Genomic DNA, 23,196 nt, shown 5'->3' on the forward strand with positions numbered 1-23,196 from the left:
AAACACTGTAATTTCTATCTTAAAAAATTCTTCATTAACTCTAAGCCCCCTAGGGCAGAGACATATCTCTGCTTTCCCTCTATTTGCAACTACTCTGAGAGACACATCTACTCTTGGGACTCAATTCTTGACCTTTAGTCACTCTTCAATCCACTCTTTTCGAATTCTTGAGAATCACTTGTAAAACTTCTCTTGAGCTATTCATCAAGATGCACCAGTTTTTGTTTTTAATTAATGAATGGTATAAGAAATAAAATCTGGACACTTAGGGTGCATATTAGTGCTGGTGATAGGTAAATTTTTGCTGATATTGTTATGATCTCTTTTAGTGGCACTTTAGGAAAGATATCTATTTTACATGCTCATTTGTTAATACTGATTTTTCTAATTAAATACAACTCACTATCAAACTCTACTTTCCTGATAGCATATAGTTTTTCTACTACAAAACTATGCACTGTCATTGTCATAATTCTGTCCAACCTCTTTAAACATTTGACTGAGTGTAGATGTCAAAACTTACTCAACTAGCTTCAACAATTAGGTTTCCAAATTTTTTACACAATAAACAAATGCATTGCACCAGAATTTTCTAAATGTCAGTTTATTCCTGTAGGATAGAGTTTCAGGCCTGAGTTTAGTAGATTAAATGGTCTGAAATCTTTAACACTCCTGAAAGATATTTTCTAATTTCAAAATATCATTCCAATTTATTTTGCTGGTATGAGAAGCAACTAATAACAAGAAATTGTGGATTAGGAATTTAGAGGTTGTAAGAGATGAGTGCATATCTCTGAAAGACTTAAGAGGTAGAATTGACCATAGATGAAGCCTGAATATATATGAGAGGTAAAGTGAAGAAAACATTAAAGGGGAATTTTTATTCACCTGAGAGTTTGAGTGGAACCCGGTTTCATTCAGTGAAAGAAACAACATAGTGATGATGTGGAATGGGGGATAAAAGATAATTATTTCTGTGTGAGACATGGACATTGAAATGCCTCTTGGAAAATAGGTTTGTAGATCAGGAAAGTGATATATATGGACTATTGAGATTGCTTTGTGATGCTTCAGGATATAAATATTAATTGAAGTTGTAAAGCCAGGAGATAAACATGAATCGAATGGACAAAAAATTCCTTAAGAATGGAACTCCATAATTTAAGAAATAGGACAGTAAAATGAAATAGAGATTCCTCAGACAAAAGAGAACCACAAACATGTATGGAGTTTTGCAAACCAAAAAAGGGAGATTTTTGAAAAGGATGTGTGGTTATGGTGCAGGCAACAATGTGCCATGCCACTGTGAAGTTAATTTTAAAAAAATAAATAAAAGTATTTATTAAATGTATAGAAAGAAATAAAGGGGATCCCTTTTGACCTCAATGGATTGGTTGCACTGTACAGTAGTACTGGCGGAAAAAGCCAGACTGCATTTTTCTGTAGACTGAATGAGAGACCGTGAAGACAGTAGATGGACATTTATCCTGTAATAGTATTTCCCCTCCATTTTCTTTGAGATTTACTTGTGGATGCTGTGCCTTTTGAATTAACCCTCTAATTTCCTGATCTTTTCTATCTAAGTTTCTAGATCTATGCATTGTTATTCTACTTCCTAAGAGATTTTCTCAAATTTATCTTTTAACCACCCTCCACCTTTTAAAAAACTAGTCATTAAATTGGACTTCACTAGATTTTTTTTGGCAATGACTCAGGTGATTGATTTAGATATCCCCAACTATCATTACAGCTTTGTACTTGAGGATATATGTTTCTTTATTAAACAAAGTTGATAGACAAGTAGATAGATTTCAGTTTACAAGTTCATGGAATCAACTTTTCTAAATCTATATTTAGATGTGACAATGGCACTACAAGGTGATGGTTTTAGCCTTCTGATTCTATCTCTAAAGTGTCTTAGGTCTTGTCACTATTTATAGTACGTTTCTACTTCAAAACCTGACTTTTCACATAATAGAAACTGCATACATTAGCTTTGGGTGTATAAACGTGAAATCATTTGTATACAGTCTGCAGCAAATATTTCCTATTTTTTGTTGCCCTGTCTTGAAAGGAGTTCTTTCCTCTATGATTTAAACAACATTAATGTTGACAGTTACTCCTTTGATTTTTTATTCCTGTGGTAATGGGGACTTACTAGTGATTCTCTTATGCACCCTAAGGATGGATTAACTAGAGGGTTACAAAGAAGTCTGTGATGTTACAAAGAGGGTTACAAAGAAATCTATTATGCCATGTTTATGGCATAATAATAACTACTTTTATTGCACATTTAATATGTTCCAGATGCAGTTCCAGTTATTTTTAAATGACTTATCTCAACATACCTAGAAGTCAGGTATGTTATCTCATTTTGCAATTGGAGAAACTCAATCTGAGAGTGTTTAAGCACCCTGATTAGTACCATGCAACTCTTGTATCTATATATGTACAAATCTTCACATTTTATACAGATTTTCCTTAATAGTTAGCATTAATTTAATATTAAATGAAGACTTAAATAAGTAATATAATTAAGAAAAAGAACCAGATGGATATTATATGGTTTATTTGATTTAATTCTTTACTTCATGTCATACCTTTATCTACTATTATGTATTCTGAACCTTTATTATTTATAATAACCATCCATTCTAGATATAATTTGGCAACCAGAAAGTTCATACTACATTATCAGGGCTTTACGGTAAAAGTCAGTCTGAGAACTAGAGCAGATTATTCTCTTGAAGAGAAGGGAAGCAGGATAAAGTGGGGGCTGTGGATTTGGAACATCCAACATGGCCATGTGGTGCTCCTCTACCTTGCAGAACAGTCTCCAAATGGGTGTTTATGTAACATAGGGCATACACAAGACCATCAACTGAGCTGTGGGAAAATATAAGAAATTCTCTTTGTATTGATGTTTTATCTCATTCTCTTGCATTTCAATTTTCAATATGATTTATAAAATATCTATATAGTGGTAAAAGTTGTAGAAGTAAATGATTAGTATATAAATATACAACAAATATTGGAGTCCACCTTCAGCATTTTTTTCTGATAGGAGTATAAAATATGAAAGTTCAGAAACCACTGCTCTAAAAATAAACCTTGGCCAATATCTGCACACATATTTCATTTCCAAAATAGCATCCATATTCCAGAATCCTGCAACCACATTGGTTAAATGTACCCACTCAGAAAGAAACAAGCTCTCTGGATTTAACGCCAATCCCACCAATTATTACATGGCTAAGCAAAGCTAGTTAACCTACCTATGTTCATTGTCTGCATTTATAGAATAGCAACATTAAAAGAAAATATACCATAGAATTGTTGTAAGACAAATTAATTTAAAAATGGCATACTCTTTGTATAGTTATAATCATGGAGTAAGCCCTCAATACTTGTTAGACAAGATGATGATGATGATGATGATGGTGATGATAATGATAATGATAATGATGATGGTAGTGTCCTCAGACTATTTGCCTTAGAATCACCTATAGTGCTTGTTAAAAATACCTAACTGGTGAATCAGAAGCTATGGAGTGGAAAATCTACAATTTATCCAGAGTAGAATAAGATGTGTAAATCATTTCCCACAAATAGAGGGATGGAACTAACCAAGTTACTGTTTACTTTATACATTTAAGGATCAAGGGATTCTCTTCATGCATAGTAAAAATTTTAAAGTAGAAAAAATGTAATCAGCTCCAACATAAAATAATAACAGTATTGTCATGTGTTCAGAGTTTAAACTAATAATTATTACTACTATTGTCAAAAATGTGTTTTTGCTGAAATGCTTTTAATATTTCACCCAGTTCCTCTGAATCTGATACTATATGATTCTGTGATACTATTTTATGAATTTTAAAATTTTGCATTGATTCTATACACACACATACACACACAGACACACACACACAAGCAAAACACAGGGTATATGACTTTAAACTTTTTTTTCATTCACTATGATTTGGGCCTTTAAAAAATCATTTTTATATTATGCCTTTTTCAATAACAGAATCATATTTTCCACACCATTTAGCAGTGGTGCTTACTAAGTATTGCTTTTGATGGTAGAATAAATTTATAGATATTGTAGTTGTAAAGAAGATGTACTGAAAACAATTGATAATTGGAGAAAGGAACACTTTTTGGATATATTTGACTAGGCTTTATTGAGCTACTAATACAACATCAGCAAAAATTGTCAAATAGAGTACAACTGTGTCTTTATTTACAATACTATAATAAGAAGTGGCTAAAAAGATTTTCAACAAGTGAAAACCAAAATAATATCTTTATAATGGAAATTGAGGACAAAATAAATAACTGTAACAAATTCTTCAGAGAGTAGAATATATTGTTCATAAGAAGAAAAATATTTTTTTCCTTTGTCTTGTCTTTATAGTAATATATATGTTCAATTCGACAGATATTATTTATGTGATGAAAATAATTAACTGATAATGTTTTATAATCATGCAAAACAATGTTTTAGGTGAAAAATGCCTAAAACAATAACTTTGCATGATTCTAAGATGATTGTGGAATTTTTGGCTCAAAATATATGTTAACTGATGGTTTTGTAAAACTGCTATGATTTATTTCATGGTTAATGAAATCTTCAAAAGTGTACCTTATTCATCAATTGTTGTTTAAAATTTTTACTTTTCTAAATTTGTCTTTTAGTTTTTCTTAGCATTGAAAATCATTCTTTGTTAGTTATATACTATCTGAAAGCTGTGAATTCATTAAGATTAGATAATAAAGGAAACCTGGAATATATGTTATATTTTCTAATCAATATTTCAGTGGTTTATCTGCATGAATTACACTTTAGTTTTCACCCTGTATAAATTCCATACACACACACACACACACACACACACACACAGCTGGAGCCTGGAAATAAACACAATGTTCTATTTGTTTAGACACAATTTGTGTGTGTGTGTGCATAATGCAACTTTGATTAGTTCTAGTCATAAAAATGAAAAATCAATTAAAGCCAATGAATTGTAAAGAGAGTGTCTGGTTGGGACCAATTAACAAGTCCACTCTCAAACAACCTAAGATAGTGATCCAAATCACGAGAGTTCCTCAATTTATATAGATAAGATATTCCAATACCAAACCAGGACTGTCTAGAGAAGAAATAGTAGAATAATTTTGCATATGATATTACCTGGAAAATATCATATGCTATATATCCTATATGTTATATATATTTTAATGTATATTCTATATAAAATATTTATACTACCTACACTACAACATATTGTCATGTATAATTTTTATATAATACATATTTACATTACATATTGCTTTCTATATATATTGTATATATAGACATATATATACAAAGTTGTTTGCATATATTAGCGATGCAAGAATGCCTCAATATTACTGAATCTATTTATTCTGCGAATTATCAAATCAGACTAAAAGAAAGAAACCATGTGGTAATCTCAATTCATAAACTCAATTTTAAAAAGATGCATATTCATAACAAAATTTCTTTGAAAAGTAGAAATGGAAAGTAACTTATTTAGCCTACTAAGATATATATTACAAACTCGACAATATATAGCAACTTAATGTTTAAGGTCTAACAGCTTTCCCATGTGAAGACGGGGAAAAAAGTGAGAATTTTGGAATTTTGTGTCTGTGTGTACGCATGCATGTTACATACTTTTAAATTATTTGTTATTTGGCATTGTTGAAATAGATGAGCCTTTGTCTGCTGCCCATTGCATCCTGTGTGGCCCTAATTTTTTAAATTTTCCTCTCCTGCACTCAATTTAAGCATGTGGTTACAGGCTCTGGGATTGAAATTGGAAGTGGAAATCTATAGGACTGAACATACAAGTGTCCATTCATAATAATTCTACTCATTCTTCTTGAACCAAATAAGCTGAATTGAATCCATCAGTAAGGTAATCATTAGGAGGTTATGATTCAGGAGTTGGGTTAGTGCTCAGAGGAAGTGTGGTTAGAAAGGAAGAAATAGAATTATTATTACTCATACAGAATAAAAGAACAATTAAAACTAATAGGAGAGTTCAAAAACTATGCTAGATTCAAAAGAAGAAAAATATCATCAGTCAAAAAAGTTTAAATGTTAAATTAGTGTAATCTAAATGGCAAAAGAAACTCTAAAGTATTAAGGAATGACTATCATATAAATGGTCAAAGTCGTAATGGAAAAATATAAAAGAAAAACCATATTGAAATATTTTTAAAACCCTGAATAAATGATGAGATGCTTAAAAATGGAGAAAATATTCAACATGGTAAAAACAGAGACAAACTTTTCCTTAATGAATCTATAAAATCAAGGAAATTTCAACCACATATTCAGAGTTTTTCATATAACTTTAGAAGCTAATTTTAAAATGTATACAAAATGCTAAAGAACCATTTGAAGAAAAAAATACTAGTACTAGTAGATCTAGATAGATATAATATAGTAATACATATAAATATAATATTTAAAACAGTGTCATTAGTCTACACAGAAAAGAGAGCCTTTAACTTAGTCCATAACAAATGTGACATTATAAATTTATTAGGAAATTATGGGTTATCCAAAATAATCTTCTGAGAATTACCATTTATATGATCAAAGGTAAAGTTGATTCCTTAACTCAAATAAAACAGAAATAAAAATTTCCATGTGAATTAATGAAAAGTACTAAGTGTGAGACACAAAATAGGAAATTTTTTCAGAAGCATAGAGTAGAAAATGTTTACAATGTTTGAGTAGGAATGGATTTCTTTAAAATAGCATAGAAATGAAAACCTGATAATTTAGACTCTTTTAAAAATTCTAAAATTTTCTGCATGAGAAAAGGCACCATAAAGAAAGTGAAAAACATCCCTAAACTGGAAGAAATTTTAAATGTATGTGCCTAACCAGCAATTTAAAAATTTTTTTTAGCTTCTGTAAATAATGCCTAAAAATCAGTTAGAAAAAGACAAGCAATTAAAAATTAGCAAAAATAAATGAGGTCGGGACTTCCCTGCTGGCGCAGTGGTTAAGAATCCACCTGCCAAAGCAGGGGACACAGGCTCAAGGCCTGGTCTGGGAAGATCCCACATGCTGCGGAGCAACTAAGCCCTTGCTCCACAACTACTGAGCCTGCGCTCTAGAGCCCGCGAGCCACAACTACTGAACCCTCGTGCCACAACTACTGAAGCCCGTGTGCCTAGAGCCCATGCTCCAGAACAAGAGAAGCCACCGCAGTGAGAAGCACGCACACCACAACAAAGAGTAACCCCAGCTCGCCGCAACTGGAGAAAGCCCACGTGCAGCAACGAAGACCCAACACAGATGAAAATAAATTTTAAAAATAAATAAATAAATAAATAAATAAATAAATAAATAAATAAATGAGGTAATTCACAGAGGGAAAAAAAGGACTTAATGATAATTATGAAAAAAATGTTTAGTTTCACTAATTAGGGATATAAAAATTAAATTTTAAAATCATAACATTTAACTTCCTAATTCACGTGTTAACAAAATTGCATGATATTTATAATTACATATCAATAATGATATTGGCAAACTAGAACACTTAGACATTACTAGCTGAAATAGAGCTACACATAATTGGGAAATGCATTTGAAAATACCTGGTGAATAAAAATTTAAAATGACCTTATAATTCATAAGTTTAACTTCTTGGTGTTTTTTTCTGGAGAAATTCACGAACATGGATGCAAGGAAACAGGTACAAAGCATTTTATTAAACACTGATGGTAAATGAATGAAGAGAAAACAACTCACAGCTCCCTCAGTATGCAATGGATATATAACTGAGATTTCTTCATATATCAATATAATCCAAATCAGTTGAAATTAATGGACTAGGTCTACATATATCAATATAGATAGGTCTAAGTCATTGATTAAATTACATATATCAATATAGATAGGTCTAAGTCATTGATTAAATATTCAATAGCAAAGCTCTACATAATATATTATTCATGCATATTTTTGAATGCTGAATATATTTTATTTGTAAACATCTATAGAGTAAGTTTTTTTTAATCTATAGAAATAAATCTCTTCATATTCAAGATAATAGTTATCATTTTGATGGAAAGGGAGGAAGATACATGTGGTTTGAAGATTCAGGTATATCTATGATTTTTTAACTATTTAAAATAACAAAATATAATAAAAGGTTAATATTTGAAAAGTTTTATAACACTCAGTGTGCTTAAGTAAAAATACTTATCAAAGTAGACTAATAAGTAATCACTGCATTTTGGATGGAATTCCAATTGTTTTTAATATGTTTCTGTGTGTGTATATTTATATATATAAAATGTTTAATTACATATAAGCACTTTAATTACATATAAACATTATATATAACATAAACAATAAATTATATACACATTGTTTTCAACAATATAACAAAATATATACATTGTTTCAGTGTGTGTGTGTGTATAACAGATTGTTCATGTTGATTGAGTGTTGGGACTTGATATAAAATATATATTTGAGAATAGTTCATGTATTTGTGCACTTGCTTTTTGAAAATTTTAGACCTGCCACTACTATTTTAGGTATGTGTGAATGTAGACTTACCTTTAGATGTATATTTCTTTTGGTATATACTACTCTCAATTACCTTTCATCTTTGTAATCATACATAAAGTAAAATCAATAGTAAAGCATTTCTTTATTTACAGTAAAAATTTAACATCTACTTTTCTTTATTCCAACTATTAAGTGCTGTTGTTTAAAATGTTAAATAACACTACAGACTAAAAACAGCTAACATAAAAATATTTTATGCTTGCCACCTCAAGTCATGGGAATGCTACCAGATTGAATGTCTATCTATCTATATTCAAGCATAACTCCAAACAAAAAAATTAATACCTTAACTAATTACCTGAGAAAGAAAAGAAATAGGTTATGCCCCTCAGAGGGGGGAAAAAAAGGATTAAAATCGGTTATTTTCCAGGAAATTCATTATCCCAGCTAACCTTAATTTTAAAAGTTGTTCATTATAACTCTGATGAAATGAAGATTTCTTTCAAGTTTTTATTTTTAGTGTCGTATCCAAAACTGATTTTAATATTTCATAGATTGTTGACATGCATGTAAAATATCCTGGTATTAAATGCTTGAGAAATGTACCCAAAATTGAATGTACCCAACAAATGGGGAAATCACAAAGAAAAATAAAACTCAAGATAAAAGATTTTAACCATTTGCTTTAAAAATACTGCAGAAATGGCAGAAGAAATAATTCAGTACCTAATATTGTGGAGAAAATATCCCAGAAAAATCAGGACTGGATTGAACTAGAGAAACCAAGACTTGACATATACACAAGCAAAAGTTAACTGAATTATACAGGCTACGGAGATTTGTAGCCTATTAACCTATGCTTCATACCTTAACTTGAGAATACTTAACTTGGGCAGCTGTTTGAAATAATGTTTTTGAAGTTAATATGCAAATGTACTTGTCCTTGGGCACATCATATTTCTCCCCAACTCTGACCCTATTCGACTTCTTGTATTCTTTCAGGTTAGGCATTTTTATCTCTTCTATTACTCTGACAAGTCTTTATTCCAGCTATTATCTATAGCTGGGCTTTGTGATCCCCTTTCTCTCATTAGTTTATATAAGCTCACTTTGATCTTTCTTCTTTTTTTAAGTGGAAGTTAATAATTAGTATCTCCTTGAATTACAAGGAAGATTAACAGGAAAATACATGGAGGACCTACCATGGTGTCAAGAATAAATTTGGTGATTTTATCAGGGTGCTAAGCTATGAACCAAGTTCTCAGCAATCTCATACCACAAACACTTAAGAGTCAGTGGGGATGCAGTCCCTCAGTGACTCAAGCTTGATTGAGACTCCACCATCTCATAACTACAGCATCTGGTTGCCTAAAAAAAGAAAGATAAAGACAAAAGAATTATTCACAGTTCTTTTACTGCTTCTGTTCTGAAAAAATAGGCATATAACTTTTACTTATATTTCATTAACAAAATTAATCTCATAACCCTGCCCAGTTGTAGTAGGGTTATTGGTAAACCATGATATGTCTACCATAGTGGTCAAAAGATTTTAGTTGCTTTTTTACTCTCTTATTTCATATCCCAGTCATGGTCATTTCAGCTTACTAATTATCCAGAAGTTAGAGATAGTTAATGAAATCCTACAGAATTAAAGCTAGGCTTTTCTTAGAGCAGTGGGGTGGAAGGGAAGATACCATGATAACAATTACAGGTTTTGCTGAGTCTGGAATCACCAAGTGCCCACTTGGAATCTTCGCCTGTAATTTTTGCAGGTATCTCAACCTCAGTATTTCCAAACCTACCTTTGACATCCCCTACACAGGAAATCTCTCTTGAAATCCCATTAGCCATCAAGTTTTGTCAATTCCGTTTCCATATTATTCATTGCTGCTCTTACTCATATTATCCCTTTCTGGGCACCGTAATTAATCTGAGTGCTGGAATGCAGTAGAACCTTCAAGTGGGCAATAAACTGTCACAATAGATGGGAGAAACAGAACAACCATTTCAAAGTCCTGGAATTGCAGATGCTTTTTTAGCCCTGATTAGAAAAATTCAAATTATTTCATTGAAAACTAACATCATATTAACTAATGTTTAAAATAAAAATAAGTACAAATGAAATATGAAGGTAGACATTGAGATGGGAAATGTAGGTGATACAGAGTCCGCAAGATATTTCAGCTGGAACGGTTTGAGAACTTAACATTTTTCTATTGCTTCTGCATTTAGGTAAGTAGAGAAGGTTTTAAATAGATTCACACAAATATAGAGTACCTCTTTTTGAAATGAATGTTGAGGCAGGGTCTACAACATAGAAAAAGTAAACTTCAAGGTGCAGTCCATAACCTTCCCCCAACCACCTATGTTACTACTCTATAAAGAATTATAAAGATGCTTATGGAATAAGGGGGACTGTTAAGAGGCATTCATTTTCTTTTTCTTTCACAAATAATTAGTCAACTTAAAATAGAAAAAGGAAAATAATCTCTAACTACTTCCTCTGTGATAATATTACCACTCACAGCCCCAAGAGCCTCATTTTACTATTAGTTTCACACTGAGGTTTTGTAAAATTTGCTTTCTTCAAACATTGAGATCCCAATATAAGAAGTTAGACATGCTTCTTTAAATTGATAAAGAGAAACATTTTATCTTATTTTTTAAGTAGTATTTTAGAAACCATGATTTTCAGAATTTTTTTTTTTTTTGAGCTTTGGAACTTCCTGATCATTGCAAAATGTGTCTTTTGATATATTATTTTGGCCAAGCCTACTCAATGGTTTTCTGAAGACAAAGACATTATATTAATTGCCATCTGCTTTTCTCTATGAGAAGCTGGCTTAGTTGAGCCTAGTTTCAGCCTTCCACAAGCCTTTCAGAATACATTACATTTTTATAAGTTTTCACAGATGGAATAATTATCTGTATGTAACCAAGAAGAGGTCATAGAAAAGACAGTTTCTAATTAGATTCAGTTACAAACTGTGTAAGTGCATAGATTATAATATTTTTCATCCCTTAAGTCATAATTAGTCTTCTTTGAAAACATAATTGTTTTGAGTCACACTGGGATCATTTTCAGCCTATATATGTCCATGCAATATCACATATTTCTTCAAGCATGACAATGTTTATTTGTCATAGTCACTTAGCATGCTTGGAAAAAAATATAATGACATTCAAATCCTTTGAAAATACATGCAGAACACATACATTAGGGACAATGTATCCTACACTATGTTTGCAATAGTCATATATAAAATTTTTATATGTGCATGAAGTTTGCAGAAATCACAATAGCTGACTACTTCAAAGTTTAGAAATAAAGAAATCATTAGATCTTTACTACCCAGGTATAGGTAACTATTCTTATAGAGCTAGTTTAAAATACTTACATAACACATATAGCACAGGGAACTCTGCTCAATATTATGTAACAACCTAAATGGGAAAATAATTTGAAAAAAATATATATATGTATAACTGAATCACTTTGCAGTACACCTGAAATTATCACAACATTGTTAATCAACTATACTCCAATATAAAATAAAAAGTTTAAAAAAAATAAAATTTTAATGTCATGGAAAAAAATGTTTAAAAATAAAATAAATAAATAAAATACATAGCACATACTATGTGTCAGATAATATTCTGGGTACATCAACTCATATAATCAAGATAACAACCTGAAGGGATAGGCCCTATTATCATCCTCATTTTTCATGTGACAAAACTGAGGCACCCAGAGGTTAAGCCAATTGCCCAAAGTCACACAGCTATTGGTTGGTAGGGCTGGTCTAGTAATAGTCATCCTTGCCCCACAGGTGGCGCTCTTCACTCCGTCAAGCAGCCTTTAGAACATTTCATTTCAACATATTTGGGAGAATAACCTCAGTCAGGAAATAGTAAACTTTTGATCTTCATTACGGTGCTACATAACCTTAATCTATGTAAAATAGTTATATAATTCATTATAAAACTCTGTGTATATATGTATTAATGAAATTAATATTAAAACTAAAAAATAGAAATACATATTAATTTTACTCCATTTATAATTCCTCAATTCACAGATGATTTCTATCTGCATTTGAGCGCATAGTCTTCCAGGCTTTCTTCTCTGAATTTGTCTACACTTATTGTCAAATTAATGGAATCATTTTCTGTGTATTTAATTTCTTTCTTTCACCTAACAAAGTGTTGCAGCATATTTCTGTTTCATTAAATGACTTTACAGCACAACATTTACAGCAACATAATGGCTGAATAACATTACGTTAGCATGAATTTTGAAATTTGTTTTTATTCAATTGTTTCTTTGTCAACTCTGAGAGCAATTTTGTATATCTTCTCCAAATGATATATAGGGTATTCAGTGATTTTCCAGTGTTTTAAAATTATACAATGATAGAAAAATATAGACAAATACATATGGGTTTACCTCCAGAAATAATATATTAGAATACCTTTGGAGGTGTTAGAATTAAAGCACTGTTTTATATGTCCATGTTATATATTTTCACAAGAACATTAAAAGAAAAAGATTTCAAAAAAAGAAAGTATTTTCACAGCAGTCACACAAGAAAATAAGTGTGAGAAATAGCCTATGGACATGCAATGGCTAAATTAAAATTAGATTACAAAAATAGTAAAGACATAATTAAGTTCTATACATATTAATTGCATTGGCAACATGTAGGGAGGAATATAGTCCAAAAGGAGTTTAGGCAAATCTTCAGCACAGAAGCATACCAAGATTTAGCCTTGAAATTATAAGAATAAATCATATTTTGGTAGCTTGTGGAAGGGGAATAAAAGGTAGGATACGAGACTTTTAAAAATGAGATTTTGCCAGTGTGTATTTCATCAACTGGAATCTGTCTCTTCTCATTCTAGAATATTTTGTATGGTCAGGTTCAATCTTGTCAACACATAGCACTCCAAATGTGGGGCTCATTAATCCACAGCCCTCCCCACTACTCCAGAACAGAGTTCACAACAGCCAGACCAGGAATGGAACGACTCCATATTTTAGGACACTACACACATAGTGAATGGAGAAGGCTGTAAGTTCAAAGAGGGCTTAGGAGATTCTTATACAGGTGTTCTGACACTATATTGCTTCATGTGTGGCATAAACTTTTAATTCCACAATAAATACTCAAAATGTAAGTCTAATGAGAGTTTATAAATGGGACAAAGAAAAGGTCTTTAACATTCTAGATCTATTAATAAAGAACTAGCACATGGTTAATTATAATTTTTGGTTCAAAAATTGTCTTTCTTCCTTCTCACTTATATCTGCAAGCTATATCCACTCATTTCTTGTTATATTCTTATTAGCAGTTCTGAGAAAGCCATTTAAAAGCCTTTATTTATAATGTCACTCTAAGAGACTGCCAAGTTTCCCTTGATTTTTGAGATCACAAATAGGATTAAGTTTCTATATTTATCCCATCCACATTTCCCCAGCTCCAACTTTTATCTCCCCACACACAGCCACCAAATCCATCATTCTGACTTATTCTTTCCCTTTTTTTTTTTTTTTTGTGACCCCAAGAATCTTTAGAGTAAGAGGGAAAATGATGGTCCAAAAGGAGATAATAGAAAACATTTTATTATGTCTAGTTTCAAGACTGGTCCAAATGTTAAAATGCAATTTATAGATCTTTATTCAACTTCAATAACGTGAACTCTCAGCGACAGATGTCATGCACAGTGTTAGATATCTATGCATTTTCTTTCTTCCATTCAGTAAAGCACAATGTATATTGTACACTCCATGCCCTTAAAATTAGATTTCCAGTCTTACCTCTATTTGGTACTATGCAGGTCACTTAAAATTTCTGAATAGACATTTCTTCATATGTGAATGTAAAGTATTACATGAAATATACTTTTCTATACTAAAATCATGTGATTCTACTTGGATATAATATGTTGATGTTTACAGTAATGTTATTCAAATATTAATATAATTATTTTATTATGTAATGTGTTAGTATCAATGCCATTTTATTTTTATACATCATGTATTTTGAAATATACTATACTCTACATTTTATTTAATATTTACAAATATGCCTAGATACTGGCAGTGATATGATATCCAAACACACTAACATGAGACACAGTGTTAGCACATTTTTTTCATATTGAAATATTATGCAGATTCGTATCCACGTATTCACCTGACTGGAAAATATAACCAAGATTGCAAATGTAGGTCAGAAATGTCACTGGCTATTTCTCTAGGGCCCATTTCAGACATACTAACTGATAACAGTTTTCCTTATTAGCCTGAACTCAGCCCTGAATATTTCTCAGACTGGCACTGCTGACAGCTGTCAACACTCTTCAATCAGAAGTGGACTATTATTTGAAACGTTTTTCCCTTCCCCTGAAATGTATGACCATTATAGAATATTTGGAATATACAAGAGTGTAAACGAAGTCACAATAGTTCATCATTTGGGCATGCTTACTGCCACCGTTTCATTCCTCTATTTTTATATTGAGGTTCAAATGAAAGGGTATTCATATCTGTTTTGTTATGATATAGGAATATGAAATAGTGATAGTTTAACTTTTAAATATTTCAATCACACACTTAAACTGAAAAAAAATAGCATATGGTAGAAAAATCACCCAGGTTTAATGAATATTATGATTTGACACCTTTAGATTGCATTCGAAGGAGGAAAATGTGACAGACGCTTCTAAACTTCAAACTTTAAACCAGTTTCTCTTTCTCCTATCATGTTAATTACCATAATAAATTTTGTGTGTTGTTTTTCTTTTCCTAGGCTTATTTTACAAAATCAATTTATGAGAATAGTCTCATATGGCATCATCTTACAACTTTGAAACATTTTTATCTGGTATCATATGGTGCCCTAATTTGAACTTTTTTTTTATACATTTTTTCTAGTTAATCCAATTGATATTCGCCTCTAAGTGGACAAATTTTTCTAGGTGTAAAGCAGTAAAAAAGAAGCTCTTAGTTTATAGATTAAGCTAACTTCTAAATATACTAAATTTGGACAAATTATCTCCACAATGATTGTCCAAATTTTCAACTTCATTAACATTGTGTAGGAGTTCTATTTTCTGTATATTTTCATCAATGGCTGGTACTAAAATATTTAATAATTTTGGTCCATCATAGTGATTTAAAAAATGCAAAATAAATCATTTTTATTTTTGTTGTTGTTGAATATATATGTTTTAAACACAAGTGAAGAATAAAAAAATAGCTGTGCAAATACTTATTAGCCAATTTCAAGGATATTAATTACCAGTATGACCACAAAGAAACTTTTATAACTAATGAAATTAACAATATTTTCTCTTTATCATCTAATAACCAACTTATATTAAATATTACAGATTCATAAAAATGTAAAGATAAAAATAGGCTTATACAAATCAAGATCTAGATAATGTCTCCATTTTACACTTGTTCTTGTGTCTTAAACATCTTTTAATCTACTATAATACCTTCTTTAAAACCCCTCACTTTTTTTCTCAAACTACTGACATGAAGAAACTACATCAGTTTTTTGATAGACAAATGCTATTTAAAATTCATTGTGTATACGATCTCACACATAGTGTGATAAATGCAGACTCAGTGTCAGTATATCTGGAGTAGCTCAAGATTCAGCATTTTTAATAAGATGCTGCTGTTCCACAGATCACAAGGTGGGTAGAAAATCCATAGAAAGGTTAACAATTTGGATTTGTTTGGTTATTTTGGTTTCATTTTTTGGACGTATTTTTACTTCTGTAAGACCATCATCACAATCAAGATAATGAACATAGCCATCACTCCCAAATTTTCTCTTGTGACCCTTGGTAATACCTTCTTCCTATTCCTCTCCATCTCTATTCTCTCTCAAGGACTTATCTGTTTTCTGTCACTGTAATAGTTTTGAATTTTCTAGAATTATATATAAATGGAAACATGCAATCTGAATTATTTTTTGTCAAGCTTCTTTCACTCAGCATAACTATTGGAGATGTTACTTTGTGCATCAATAGTTCATTTCTTTTTACTACTGAGCATTATTACACCACATGGACATACCACACTTTGTTAATACATTAACTTGTTGGTGGGTATTTGATTTGTATCCAGTTTTGGCTATTATAAATAAAGTTGCTTTAAACATTCTTGCAAACGTCTTTGTATGGACAAATAATTTTATTTCTCTGGGGCAAATATCTGAGAACAGAATGACTGGATCATACGGTCAGCGTATGTTTACGTTTTTAACAAACTGCACATCTGTTTTCTACAATGGTTGTGCCGGATTCCATTCCCACCAGCAGTGCATGAAAAGAAACTATATTCCATTTGGTGCAGCAATCTATAGTCTTAATTATTTTATGTTGATTGATGGTACTTTTAACATTTTTTATACGTCAGTGATTTTTTTTTGTCCTATTGGAGTTTCAATAGAGGAGACCAGTGTTACCTACTCCACGATTATAACTGTCTACTTCTTAGCGCTGTTGATATTTGTTACATGTATTCTAAAGCTCTGGTATTAACTTCAGTCACATAGGACTGTTAGGCCTTTTTGATTAATTTACTTTTTTATCTTTATAAATGCACTTGTTATGTCAGGTAATACTTCTTGTCTTGAGGTCTTGTTTCTGAGATATTAATACAGCATTTCAGCTAACTTACGATTATTATTTTATGGTATATCTTTTCTCATCCTTGTCCTTACAACTTATCTGTGTATTTATAATTAAATTATTTCTTTAGTACATAGTTGGGTTAAGTTTTTAAATCCAAAACTGACAAACAGTGCATATTATTTGTTGTGTTTTATTAATCTCTTTTTAATGCGATGATTCATTTGGTTAAATTTGCTATACACTCTTGAGTTCACTTCTTTCCCCTTATTCTCCTGTTTATTATTGTACTAATAAAAGGTAATTTTTAGAATCTTATTTTCCCTTTCTTAGTCACTTAATATGGCCCTTTGTTTGTTTTCAGTGATTGCTCTAGTGATTTTGATGTGCATCCTTCACTTCTCACAGCAGTCTACTTGAATATTTGCTATATCACTTTATCTATAATGTAAGAAGTTGACCACCAGATAGTTTAATTTCCCACATCCCGTTATTTGCGCCATTATATTCTACATGTTATATATCCCATCATATTGTTATTAATTTATAAATAGTAAATTATTTTCAAAATATTAATAAAAACAAAAATAGCCTTTTATATTTATCTATATATTTAATATTGCCTTCTAATTTCATTACTTTATGTTGGTTTATATGTCCTTCATTCTGAAGAGTTTCTACTTAATATTTTTATAGTGCAATTGTGCTATTGATTAATTCTTCTAATTTACTTTATATTACTCTTATTTTGAAGGATATGTAATTACATGTTAAAAGTTTTTGTCTCAGAACTTTATGTATGTCATTCTATTGCCATCAGTCTTACATTATTTCTGATGAACATTTAATGGATATTCTTATTATTTCCCTTTTTTCTCTGGTGAGTTTTTAATATTTTCTCTTTATATTTTATTTTTAGTAATTTTACAATAACATGATTTTTGTTTGTTTTGTTTTATTCTTGCTTAGTGTTTGTTGAGTGTCTTTTTGGGTGGGATGTTGTTCTGCACATTTGAAAAACCATTGGCCACTATTATTTTCTCTTCTTTCTTTTTGGGACTTCAGTTATATATATATATGTTATACTCTTTGAGATTGTCCCATAATTATTGAAATTCTCTCTATTTTTAAAAATTATTTTTTCTACTGTTGATGTTATCTTTCTACTTTAATTTGAATCATTTCCATAAAACAATCTTTAAACCAATGACATTTTCTTCTATAATGTTCAATCTTTTGATAAAACCATTTTGGATTTCAGATATTATATCATTTAATTCTAGGAGTTTCATTTTTTGAGTTTTTCTTTTTCTGCTGTGTTTCATCATATGGTCACTGAAATATTTGATTTAGACGATTGTCATCAATAACTGGTAAAACTAAAAGAAAGGGTGACTAGGAAATTCATAATAAATGATTCAAATGACAGTACATGAATCTACTAATGAATCTTAGGAACAAGAACAACAACTTCAGGACAGGAAACAAAATGTGACAAAACTAAGTATTTTGTGCCTCCAGATATCATGAAATATGAAATATACAGCATCAGCTATGAGTATTGTTGACAAATATTTAAAATTTCATCTAATCAAGACTCTACTAATTTAAAGGGAATAAAGAACTATATTAAACCACACTATGGGCATGCAGTCAGAAAAATCCATAATGTGGGAAACTCTATAGGATCAATGACCTTGTTTGTTCAAGACATAAATGGAAAGAAAAATTAGATTTAGAGTCATGAATCTTGTGGATTAACTGAGACTTAACGAATGTATCAACAAACTGCGTTGTGGACATAGCTGAATCTTGACTCAAAGATGTTTAAAGAATTTTAATTTGAGCATTGGTTGGATATTTGATTATATTGAAGACTTACTCTTAATTTTTAGTATTCAATTTTGATCTTTAAAAAGGTCATATAGCATTTGTGCCCAAGTGTGTTTGTGTGCATGTGTGTGTGTGTGTAATGAATGGTTAAAATGATAACGACATTTGAAATTTGTTTTAATATCAGGAAGTGGATATGTATATAGATTAAACAAGACTTACCATGTTTTGATAATTTTGAACCTAAGTAATGGTATATAGGTGTTCATTATACTATTATCTCTCTGTTTAGCTGTATGAAGATACTGTAATATAAAGTTAACATAGATGTTATTTACCCAACATTTTAAGCCTAATTCATATCACTGTTAGTGATAGTTTTACAAATGTATCAAAATATCTTCTCATGAAGAAAACTGTACTTGTTTCAAATGTTTTCATTATTCACTAGCTATCAAAATATATATTTTAGCTATTTCTAAGCAACAGACATAAGAATTTCAAATATTTAACATAAGGGTGTAATTTATCTTTAATTTTCACCTCAGCTGAATTACTTCATGACTTTCATTAAGTAAACTTATAACAAAGAATACATCTGCTTGAAGGAATTACAGAGGGACCGCAGGATCCCTGTTTATGACAATGTGTTCTTTCTTAATTAGGTGTTTTTAACAACTCTTCCTAACAAGAGCCAAAGACCTAAAAAAACCTGTCAGGGACAATCAAAAATATGTGGAGAAAATTCAAAACAAGGTCATATGGAAAACTCCTAACAGAAAGAGATTCTATGACTTTTCTGCTGATTATGGCATTGTAGATTGGACAAAATTATTTTTCTTCATTAATCCCAAACAAACAAATCCAATTTGATTATACGGAGGTGCTATATAGATGTGGAAATTGCAAAGTTATTCAGTTTCATATAAGAGTGAGAATTACCAATCATTTCATGGAGAGCTGGTATGATCAGTATCAGGTAAATGGAAAAATTTAAATGGAAAAGTCAGTAGCTTGAGTTTTTTGTCTTAATATTTAAATACTAAAAGATACCTTTCATCTACATTTTACGTATTATAAACATTCAGCCATTTTACCCAAGCACTGTAATTTTTCATTTATTATTTTAAAATGGCTTTATTTCTTTGTTAAGATGAAAAACATTCTTTCATATCTTTTGCAATATAAAAATATCTTAACAGGATTTCTATCCATATGATATTTTCTAACATCAGTATAAATCAGTGTAGATGTTTAAATCCCCCAGGTGTTAAACTGAATTTTAATTTTGTCTATTTAATTAGCTATGTAAAATACCATAACGTGGGAAACTGGATGACAAAGCCTATCTATTGAAAAAGAGGAAAAATGTCACATTTTTCCCTGGCTTGATGGTTGATTTAATTGGATAGTTTGAATTTTACTGAGATAGAAAGGAAGAAGTAAGCAGGTTAAATTTTAAAAAATATCTCAGTGTCAGTTATCAATCAAGGAGATTGCTAGAGCAACTTTTCAACCTTCAGGCAAATTTATGACTACAGTGACTGAGCAGAAATTTGTAATTGCACCATTCAAATTATTGCTGAGTTACAAAACATAATTAAGTAGCTTAACTGGAAGATGAGTGTATATTTCTGTTCCATTTTTACAGATGCAAAAGTTGTATCCTGTCTTTAACAGTTATGTGAGAAAATGTTATTTTTTAAATGTCGAGAATTTTGTTTTGTTTTTTGTTCTCTAGGAATATGAAAGATACCTAAGAGTTAAAAATATTATAAGGGAACATAAGATTTTTGTTTGCAACATACTGTTCCTCTGAAGAGTACCAGTTGGAATCAAGATCAGAATGAATTGCTGCTTATTGCTGCCTTTTACGTTGGGAATTCCTCTCCTATTGCCTTGCCTTATAGCAACAGAAAACTCTAAAACAGAGGATGTTAAGCACCCAGCGGGATCTCATTTGAGAGTGAGGCGGGGCTGGATGTGGAACCAGTTTTTTGTACCAGAAGAAATGAATAAGACTAGACATCACATTGGCCAGGTACTGATTTTCTGAAAGTGCTACAGGAAATAACCTTGTAAATCTGATCGAAAGAGTGAAGGAGGCTTTGGTATTTGATGAATTCTCCATTTTTCTTAGTGGAACCATTAGAAAGCTTCAAACACCAGCATAATTGATTGTTATATTTGCAAGCACCTAAAATAGTCACAAAAACTTGAAGAAGAGGGAAAGCTCTGGTTTTTAAATTTCACTTTAACCTCATACAAAATTGCAGCATTTATCAACATCTGGAAATGTGATGGTGTTATTTTTGGTAATGGATCAAAGCCACCACACGGAGAACAGTAATGTTTACCAACGGTATTTAGCCTGATTTTCCATTATGCTAAGTAGGTGTTGATTTACCCCTCATTAATTTTTAATGAAGCAGATTAATACCAAATCCTTTTACAGTTATGTAGCTTCAAGAGCCTACACACTTCATTTGATTAGTCAAGTTGAAGTAAAACAAATAATTATTTCATTTTCTTATAAGAATACATTTTAAGAAAATTTCCTTAATGAGACAAAACATTTCCTATTTATGTTTTTTGGGTTTTATTATTATTTGATTTTCTTCAAACAGAGGTGGCTATAATATCATGTCCTTCTCTGTAAGGCTCTTTCTCTGGATGAATGAACTGAAATAAGTTTAACCACTAATTAACTGACACTAAAATTTAATTGGGCCCAAAGGGTGAAACACTCAAAATTTATTAACTCTCTTTTTCTAGTCCTTTTAGGAGAGCTGCAGTGTTAGTGTGTTGTCTGGATTCCATGAGTTCATCTGTCCCATCAGCCAAATATATGAGTACATTCAACCAAAGGCCTAGATTAGGGTTTTAGGCAAACAGATTTCAATCGTGTGTGTGTGTGTGTGTGTGTGTGTGCGCGCGCGCACGCGCACGTGCCTGCCTGCTATAAGTAATATTTTTCATCCCTTTTTATTTTCTAAGATGACTCCAGGTAAAGCACAGGCAGAACGGTGTGAGGTCCGTTGTTAAGTGTCTGCTAGTTACCTGAGTCTCTAGCCGTATTTACAGTGGACTCCACAGACCCCCATCGGCTCTCCCACCACTGAATAAGGAGACATGCTACTATTGGCAGGCAAATGTTAGTGGTAAGGCTCTACAGGGAAGTGCATCAGTGCAGTCAGAACAGGGACCAGTCACTGAATAACTCACATTTTCTGCTCCCTACACATATCTCCCATTTCCTCCTTTCATATAGCGGTTTGTTTTGCTTCTTCTTCATTCTGTAAAAATATTTATGAAAATATTCTAACATATTTTTTCCTCTAAACAACCTCATTAAGCTTAAACCACATACAGGTAACTGGTTTAAAAGAGAGTAATAATGAATACTTACATGCTTGTAATAACAGCTGGTAAAAATAAAATGTAGTTGATGTGTCCAAAATAACTTTCTTTTTGATCTGCTTGTTAAAAGAGATTAAATTTGGAAAGCACAATTAGGTAAAAATTTAGTCATATTGATTTGCCAAATTGATAGTAACTTTGTAATTGAAAAAAAATTTTGAATGGAAATACAGAAAATTTTATAACACTAGAATCCACGAAATTGAAATGTGTTGAACTTATGCATTTTGTGACAACAAGAGGAAGATGTTCAATTTTTTAAAAATTAAATATGGGTCCTTAAAAAGATCAAGCTCACTGATCTATGAAAATTAACATGAATATACTTGAAATACATTTATTCATGACTGAATTTGACTAGTCTTCATTCTAACATTCAAATTTTCAAACTACATTGGAATAATATTTGGAAACCAGGGGCTATGCATTGCTTTCATTTGGTATACTTATTGGAGAATACATTTGTTTTCCACAATTTCTTATCACTGGGGCATGGGGATTTCACTTTTACAAGTAATGAAGGACTTTCAAATTTTAAAAGCTGTAACTCTTTTATTATCTTTTTATTATCTCCAATTTGGTTCTTTCATTGTAGACCAGTGATGTTCAACACATTATTAAAATTATTAAAATTAGTTGTTTTAGATATCTTTAGATATTCTCAACAATCACATAGAAAAATTTATTAATTAGTCCAGAATAAAATATTGTACTTTGAG

At 30.9% G+C, this 23,196-nt stretch overlaps 1 protein-coding gene across 3 annotated transcripts in view; it reads left to right on the plus strand.

Moving 5' to 3' along the window:
• CDH19 (cadherin 19) overlaps positions 1 to 23,196 on the plus strand; it is a 216,606-nt gene that overhangs the window by 130,183 nt on the left and 63,227 nt on the right. For 2 of the 3 annotated variants that reach the window (XM_007189934.2, XM_007189933.2), the window contains one exon: positions 20,799 to 21,098. In XM_007189934.2, the coding sequence (XP_007189996.1) occupies positions 20,904 to 21,098 (195 nt within the window). In that variant the 5' untranslated portion in view covers positions 20,799 to 20,903. Of the gene's footprint in view, positions 1 to 2,307; positions 2,360 to 20,798; positions 21,099 to 23,196 lie in introns of all 3 variants that reach the window. The other variant, XM_057525976.1, reaches the window with a different exon arrangement.

Source organism: Balaenoptera acutorostrata, chromosome 13 (assembly GCF_949987535.1).
Source record: "Balaenoptera acutorostrata chromosome 13, mBalAcu1.1, whole genome shotgun sequence".
Classification (NCBI taxonomy): domain Eukaryota; kingdom Metazoa; phylum Chordata; class Mammalia; order Artiodactyla; family Balaenopteridae; genus Balaenoptera; species Balaenoptera acutorostrata.